The sequence below is a fragment of the Anopheles funestus genome, chromosome 2RL, assembly GCF_943734845.2.
Source record: "Anopheles funestus chromosome 2RL, idAnoFuneDA-416_04, whole genome shotgun sequence".
Taxonomy (NCBI): Eukaryota; Metazoa; Arthropoda; class Insecta; order Diptera; family Culicidae; genus Anopheles; species Anopheles funestus.
In genome coordinates this window covers 11,801,878-11,810,535 of record NC_064598.1, presented here as the reverse complement: position 1 = coordinate 11,810,535, position 8,658 = coordinate 11,801,878, and the positions used below count along the sequence as shown (strand labels likewise).

General features: G+C 45.4%; 1 protein-coding gene and 1 long non-coding RNA gene across 2 annotated transcripts; one reads left to right on the top strand and one right to left on the bottom strand.

Moving 5' to 3' along the window:
* Positions 1-245: 245 nt before the first annotated feature.
* On the bottom strand, positions 246-1,123 carry LOC125766000 (uncharacterized). Its single transcript, XR_007418647.1, has 3 exons — positions 1,014-1,123; positions 537-929; positions 246-378 (listed from the first exon to the last, which is right to left on the bottom strand). It is a non-coding gene; the product is annotated as an uncharacterized LOC125766000 (long non-coding RNA).
* Positions 1,124-1,343: 220 nt separating this feature from the next.
* Positions 1,344-2,543, top strand: LOC125764801 (uncharacterized). Its single transcript, XM_049429390.1, has one exon. The coding sequence runs from the start codon at positions 1,344-1,346 to the stop codon at positions 2,541-2,543; it is 1,200 nt and encodes a 399-aa protein (XP_049285347.1).
* Positions 2,544-8,658: the final 6,115 nt, after the last annotated feature.

Genomic DNA, 8,658 nt, shown 5'->3' with positions numbered 1-8,658 from the left:
ACGTACGATACGTCCATTCGCAGGGCGGGTTCGAGATCCGGAACTGGCTCTCTAATGCCAAGGAGGTCGTGCATAAGCTCCGGTGGGGAGCTAACAACGAAATGTGTGTGGACATGAGTGCAGGACAAGGTACCGAGAAGGTTCTGGGTATGTGGTGGAATACCGAGAGTGATGTGTTTACCTTCCGTATAAATCCGCGCATCGATGAGAAGCTGCTAACGGGTGGTAGACTCCCGATAAGACGCGAAGTGTTGAGCATCCTGATGATGATTTACGACCCTCTAGGATTTATTGGCCATTTCTTAATGTTCCTTAAGATACTCTTGCAGGACCTGTGGAGATCCGGAATCCATTGGGACAAAACCGTTGAAGGCGAAGCTGCAAAGAAATGGTTAAGGTGGACTGGGTTACTACCGGAACTAGAGAAGCTGGCGATAAGGAGATGCTATCGGAACATAACATCATCAGATGTTCCATGCGTGCAATTGCATGTATTTACCGATGCGAGTCAAAACGGGATGGCCGCAGTTGCTTACCTACGTTTCGAGGAAAACAACACAGTGGAGTGCGCGCTGATCGGTTCAAAAACACGTGTGGCCCCACTGAAGCTTCTGTCGATACCGCGTCTGGAGCTTCAAGCAGCCGTGATTGGAGCGCGTTTTGCGGACCACATCGCGAAAACACATCGATTGAGGATCAGCAAGAGGGTTTTCTGGACGGACTCTCGAAACGTCGTGAGCTGGATAAGGTCGGACCACAGGCGTTACACTCCCTTTGTCGCCTTCCGGGTGAGCGAACTTTTGGAACTAACCAGTGTTAACGATTGGCGATGGCTCTCTACTAAGGTTAACGTAGCGGACGACGGAACGAAGTGGCAAGGAGACCCTGGTCTGACATCATCCAGCAGATGGTTCCGTGGTCCAGAGTTCCTGTGGGAAGCAGAAGAGAAATGGCCTATAAACAAAGATAACCCAGGCGAGTCAACGGAGGAAATACGCAAGAGCGTATTGCACCTTTCCGTAATCCGTAATGCGGTGGTCAACTTCTCTCGGTTTTCACGATGGAAGAAGTTGTTGAGGACGGTGGGCTACATTCACCGATACGCTGGCAACCTTCGTCGACGAGCTAGGCGAGTTGATAAGGTTGTAGGACCACTGACGCAGGAGGAACAACTGGCGGCTGAGCGGTCACTATACATCTGGGTGCAGTTGGATGGGTTCGCTGGCGATATCAAACGGCTGAAAAGTGACGTGAAGAAGAAGCATCCCTGGAAGAAGGTGGTAAAACGAGACAGCGTACTGTTCAAGTTATCACCAGAAATAGACGGAGAAGGTGTATTAAGGATGCAGGGACGATTAGACAATCGTTCAACGCTAGGTGCTTCGCTGGGGAAGCCCGTTATCTTACCTAGACGACACCCGGTCACGGATCTGATTATTAAGGACTTCCATGAGCGATATTGTCATCAGAGCCATGGAACGGTGGTGAGCCAACTCCGATCGCGGTACTATATACCGAAGATTTTGGTGGAGTTCAATCGGGTTAGGCGCGGCTGCCAGAGCTGCAAGATTAGGAACGCTGTACCTAATCCACCCCTGATGGGGAACATTCCCCGGCAGAGAATTGCGGTGAACCAGCGAGCGTTCACATACACCGGGCTGGATTATTTTGGACCAATACTCGTGGTCGTGGGACGACATTCCGAGAAGCGCTGGGGAGCGCTATTCACTTGCCTCACGACAAGAGCCATTCACCTCGAATTGGCATACGCACTAACGACTGCTTCATGTATTTTAGCGATCCGTCGATTTATCGCCAGAAGAGGTCCTCCTAGGGAAATAATCAGCGATCGGGGCACTAATTTCGTGGGCGCGGCGAGAGAACTCAACATCGCCCTGAAGGATGTGGACGAAGACGCTCTTAAAACGAGATTCAGCGGGCCAGTGCTGAAGTGGAGATTCAACCCGCCGGCAGCACCTCATTTCGGCGGCACTTGGGAGCGTCTTGTGCAATCGGTAAAGAAGATACTGTGCAGTTTCAATTTACCGCGTCTACCAACAGATGAGATATTGATGTCAACGTTAACGGAGGTGGAAATGATGATCAACTCAAGGCCACTTACCTACGTGCCGCTCGACGAGGAATGGGACTGTCCAATAACGCCGAACCACCTGCTACTAGGAAGCCCTGACGGGAGCAAACAAGCCGTTTGTTTGGACGACTCACCGACAGCGATACGGACGTCGTGGGGTGCCCTGCAAGTGAACGCGGATATATTCTGGAAGCGGTGGATTGCAGACTACCTACCAACGCTCACCCGCAGGACGAAATGGTTCCACCCGGTGCCACCGATTAAAGAGGGAGACGTGGTGGTGGTCGTGGATGGGAACCTGCCTCGGAACACTTGGCCGATGGGACGTGTATTAGAAGTGACCCGTGCGAAGGACGGCCAGGTTAGGCGAGCGAAAGTGCGAACGGCAAGCGGGATTTTAGAAAGACCGGCAACGAAATTAGCGGTGCTAGATATTGTAGGGAGCAGTTAAGTGTACCGCGTGGGTTTTTGACAGATCGATAGGAGAAACAAACGTTAGTTGAGTGTAACGCCCGGAGCGTTACACTGGTGGGGAGAATGTTGCGAAGCGTATTTCGCAACTCGTTTGTTTACGTTTTAGTATAGCAGCAGGGCCTTACAACAGCGATATCGTTGTAGGGTTTCGCGATGGGGGCGATGGTGGGACAGTGCCCACCATCATTATAGCAGCAGTTAGGATGGCGACGAAGGAAAACCCGATAAATAGGGCCGAAGGACGCGCCTTCGGCCTCTTTTAAGCGCGACAGTAGAGAACGAAACTAATTTGTGATCTCCCCTTTTCTAACTACACCGACAATAAATAGCTAGAAAACAGACCTACATTTTATGATCTCTCTGTGGCTGTAATCATTCACAACATCAATATTTATTTTAAAATCAATCGATGCAAGCTGCTGTTTTTTGTTTTGTTTTGTTTTACATCGCTCTACGCATTTAATATTGAATGTATGCAAAGGAAGCGGATTAAAGCGTTAGGAAAAAAAACCCGTTTGAAATTCGATCCGGGTACTGATCGAAACAATTAAAAATGGAATTTTATTTCAATACTTTTTTTATGTCACAAATTTTTGCTTCGTTTTCTATATGGCGGGTGGCCTTGGAAAAGGGATTCTCAGTGAAAGTTGTGAACACCCTAAACCCTGTAATCGATAAGTGAAACCATCCAAGACCGGTTTCCGTCATCGTCAGCGCTGTCCCTTGGGATCATTTAGTCACAATCCCCCTTTCGAAAGGGTACGATTCTTAGGTCGCATTTGAACGAAAAACATAAATGCCACATCGTGATTTACTCCCACTTAGTGTTCCATCCATCCATCTTTGCCAAAGTGGCCAGTTGGGCAGATGTAATCGTTAGCCAGTTGCATTTCCATCTGACATGTGACCAAAACGTGTTTAGCGAGAAACAGAAGGCACATCTAACAGACATTGCATGACATTCTGCTTAAAACTGGAACTGCTGAAAAGTGAGTCGCCATTCAGTTCTATCCGCGTAATTTTCACTTTACACAATCCACCGCTTCCGGATGCTGCCGGGACTCGTTTCGTCGGTGCGGAAACAACGAACACTCAGCACTCGTTGAGCAACACTTGGAGGTGGGAAGAGGTCGTGAAAGTGTTTTACTAGCAAAACCCGTTTCTTTACATCATTTCTCGGGATGCAGCAGTTGGGAGTTAGGTAATGAAATCACAAAGAACTAAATTAATCACTTTCAAATTATTCTAAATTTTTTAGAATAAGAATGACACTTTGTAATAGTTCTGTAAATTGAAAAATTTTATTAGTAAAAAAAGCTTTAGTTTGAAGTAATCTATTTATATCCAATGAAAGCTCAGGAAAATCACATCTCTAAACAGTAAAAACGTAACCTTCACATTTCCAAATCCATTTTTGCCCTACATGTTCTTGCTTCATGTTAGACAATCCATTCAACTTAAAGCAGATGCTGTTAGCAGTAACCCCCCAAAAAAAAACAGCCACCGTAAGCAGCAAACAATCGCCCAATGCCCGTGTAATTACCACTAGTGTCTTCTCTCTGTGTGGGTACGGCAATGGCGTGGTCAGTGCAAATTACCGAAGCGAAAACCCCATTCGTAGTACGTGTCCCCATTTCGGTGCAATAAACGTACACCTTCATTACACCCATTTCAATAATCTCACGGATAATCAACGCTCGGTAAAAGCACGATTATCGGTTCGCTCGGGCGAGTAACAGTCAAACACCTTCGCATTTTACGGTCTCCTGGTCTCCTGGTTGCATTTTTCGCCCTTATCTAATGATGGCCACACACAAACAGAACGGCACCGGACTAGCATGTGCGCTGGCTGCTAGTAGAACGTTGCTAGTTTCAGTGGACATAGCATAAAAAGTAGATAACACGTTCTGTGATTGTCCTCACCTGGGGATGTCAGATGGTTTTAGGAAGTGTGGTTTGTCCTCTTTGTCCATTTTACTGGGTGTTTGTGTTTTTTATCCTGCCTCTCTCTCTCTCTTTTTTACTTGGATGCACAGCTTGTGGTTGGATGCTGGTCATATCGATCCACAAATGAATCAATAACCATGGAGGAATATGTATGTAACAAAACAAATGAATAATTTCATTACTTATCATAGCTTATTTAATTAAACATTCCTCTAACAAATTCCCTGATAAATAATGCCATTTTTTACGCTAAAGGCTATTTATTTGCAATTGTTAACAAACTCATTTTTTGCTTGCTAAACATCGGTATGAAAAGCGCGTGTTCTACATAAAGACTTTTTTTTTGTTTTGCTAGTTAACACTCTGTTCTTTGCTTAGAAATACCGACCTAACAAATGGCAGTGGAATTGTTGATTGTGCACCATATTAATCATTTGTGATTTGAATTTTCCAAATACATTTGCCCTTGTGTTCCGCTCTCTCTCTCTCTCCTATTTGTTCTGCTGCCACCTGTTTCCTTTCCTGCTCCATTCTAACCTCTCCAAACGGAAGAATCTAACCATTCCATGTCGTCCTTTTATCTACCACCTTTGTTTATTATCATCAAAATTAATGATTCTTCCCGCAGTTAATAATCGTAAAACGCCGAGGTTAAAATACTTACTGCAGAACTTTGTCCAGCGTTTTGTTTTCTGGTTGTGAAAGATGTTGCACAAAACGGCTCGTTTCTCAGGAAGAAACAAACAAGGTGCTTCCCATCAAAAGTAGCTTTTTATTTCCATTGCATCCGGTCGGCACTAAGTCGAATGTTCATCCATTTCGCAAAAAGGCATTTTTATCGTACCATCTCTGGGCCCATTCTAGGCCGCAAGTAGTCAAGCTATTTTCATTACTCGGTTTTTCTTGTGTGGTGGAAGATTCAACGAGTGCAAAAAAAAGCGTAAGCAATACCCCACGTATCTCCCATCCAGCAAAAGTGCCTTTCGAGTGCCTGTGCCGAAAATATTGTCCAAAAATGATGCAATAAACAGTTCGCAGTACTCAAGGGCGCGTAAGACTTTCCGAAACCGCAAGTACCTCTGTTTACCACGAATCGTAAATATATCCAGTGATGGATAGGGAAGAGTCGCATTCGGTCTATTCTGGATTACGGCATTAAAGAACAGACCCTGGTTTTTTTCTCTCATCTCATTGGCCTCCCTTTTCGGATGGCTGGGCGTTGTAAACAGTTTTTCAGCAAAAGAAATATTTTTAACATTCCTCGAAACAGGTTTCATCGCATCAGTTTTGTGGATGATTCAACAACAAATTTTCCACCAAAAAAACCCTACTAACCAGACACATCGCTAGAAGTGTTTAATGTGTGGTTGGAAAATGCATCCACCATATCACGCGATCATAAATTGTATTACTAATTTCATTTTACCCACCTAGACGCCAGGCAAAAAGGCATGTTCCTGCAGAAATTATTCCTTCAATATTTTATTGCCCCGTTTGGCGAATAAAAAATCCAGAACACGTAAGAATAACAAAAAGCCAACCAGAGCACCGAGCTAACTGGATGGCACACAGAAAGTCACGTGCACGCGAAGCACTCGAAGCATATGACGCCATCCTTACCGTGCTCTTCCGGGGGTTTTGGCACAGTGTGCATCATCAATCAACTCGGTGCTACCCGGTACCGCATTGTCCAAAAGCGGAATTTGCATCGTTTATTTCATCTCGCCAAAAGGAAAGTTTCCTGCCACCGCGTGCCATTCCCCAGTTTCGGAACTATTTCCAACAAACGCCCACGATGGCTCACTATCGTGAATTGCATTTCGGGTTGGTTGGCGATGTTGCAATATCCACGAGATCCGCGATTCAAGTGCATCAAAGCGGGGTTTACCCTGAAAAAGGCCACCGGGGCTGATCGGGATGCCGCTCGCTATGTTCCCTCACGATCACTGGAAGACGACAACATGATGTTGCAATAGTTTGCCAGGAAGCATGGCACATCTTCTTTTCCCTCGCTTTTTTCGGCTTCCTTTCCACACGAACCAACGATCGAGCAGCGTGCTTCAAAGAGCGTGCTTCTGCTCACGAACGTTGGCTTTCGGCCGGTACGGTGAATATGAAATTGGATATTGAAGCTTGGCGTGGAGAGAAACCAACAGCCAACTCATCGGAACGACCCTGAAGAAAGTGCAACAGGATGAAGTGGAAATAATGCAACGAAAGGTCACACACTGCCCACTTGCACCCACTCTCTCTCTCTCTCGTTCCCCCCTTTGATGGTGCATCTCAGTAAATGCGTGACATCCCGCTTCCCGCTGAATTCTTGCCATCTTTCATCCCATCCAAAGGCCAGTTTTGGAGGGCACAAACTTTCACTTTTTCGCGAGACAGTAAAATTCGCGATGAAATTTGCTCAACCAATCCTCCTAGATGCCATTTTTTTAGTTAAAATTGATTATTATATAAAGCTTTTTTCGATTAAAAATTTGTTCAATTTTTTTGAAATTTAATATCAAAACATAAGCTAAATGTTCTTCTTAATCGATATTTTAATAATTTTACAATACTTGTCTACGCCCCACTTCTCTCAAATCCTGCATGTGTAACGCATCTTTCAGTGTGTGCGCTTTTGCTTTATTCCGGGCATATACCGTGCGAACGATGAGCTTTCTACAAACAAGGACAAAAACTGCATGCTCGTGGCAATGCAGAAGATACCGTTCGGATGCGGATGTCGCGAAGCAGAAGAACCAGCATAACTGGGAACTGCAGTTTATGTTTATTGGCTCTCTTAGCAGACTATTAAAGCCTCATGACTCTGGTGCAGCTGTTGACCGGTTGCAACCGGTACGGAAGGCGGCAATGGCAGTGTGGCTGTGATCGTACAGTTGCCTTACGAAACTGCAGCAGCAACCGGACAAGAAGGAATAACATACCCCCGGTTCGTATCTACGTACCCGGGTATGGCTTAATGCCTCTCGATTTCAACGATTCGATTGAATTACCTCATCGTTACGCCGGAAACGGGTTAAATAAAGAAGAAAAACCATACGTACATAGAGCCAAGATCTCATCAGGCAAAAGATGATACGGGTGAGCTTCCGGAGCAAACCCGTAATTGACCAAAAACCGTCTACTGACCTCTGGCCGCTTCCATTGCCACGATGAACATTGGTCTCTCGCTCTCTCTCTCTTTCTAGCGTATATTCGAGCTTTAAGCTGCTGGGCGCTCAACACCGATTTTCCTTCCGTCCCATTTGCCGTCCCCAATGTGGACGTTCCGTTCTCATCACATTCAGCTTCTAGCTAAACTTGATTAAATTTGCAATGTCACCATGTACCATTTCCCAAACAGCCAAAGCAGCCACCGGGTACGACCGTGTAAGCTCGGCATGCTCTACATCTCGCACGGTGAAACATTGAAGTGAACAAGTGGCGCATTTTGACAGTTAATTGTATTCACACTATGAATAAATCATTCCCAATGTCTTCACTTCAGGTTGGAACCTGTACACTGAGAAGACAGTTATTCTTTTGATGTAGAATGCTTATTACATTAGGATGCTTTTCTTTGGCACATTCGAACCGTGGAGCGCTTTACAGTCAGCAACACTCGCTGCACAAGCATTTAGCCGCCTCAGCAAACACTTCATGGTACGGAACGTATGGTAACATGGTAGTGCGCACAGAAGTGAGAACAAATTTGGGTAGCAATTTAAAGCAAATAGTAACACATTACGTTTACAGGCAGCTAATGCTCTTATGTACGAAGATCCGTTACCGCTTTTCACGATGTGCTACTGAGTGTTGGACAGCTGTGGAGGTCACTAAAGGAACAGGATATTGCGAAATGACTAGTTCCCTGTAAAGATGAGAAGAACAACTCTTTTTAGTGAGTCAACTCAGAGTGAATAAGTCGTTATTAGGAGTCAGCTCGTTTAAGGATTCATTCCGAAGTCATTAAAAAAACCCGGCATAAACGTATAAATTAAGCGGCCACGGGGGTTTAGGGCCTCCAAAAGGCTCAGTTAGGGCCTCCAAACATGACTCCCCCCGGTCAGTATTTTCATAATTTGCCATCCTCCGATTGGTCATAGTGGATCAATGCAAAACAAACCTCACTGATTTAAGTTTATCGACAATATGAC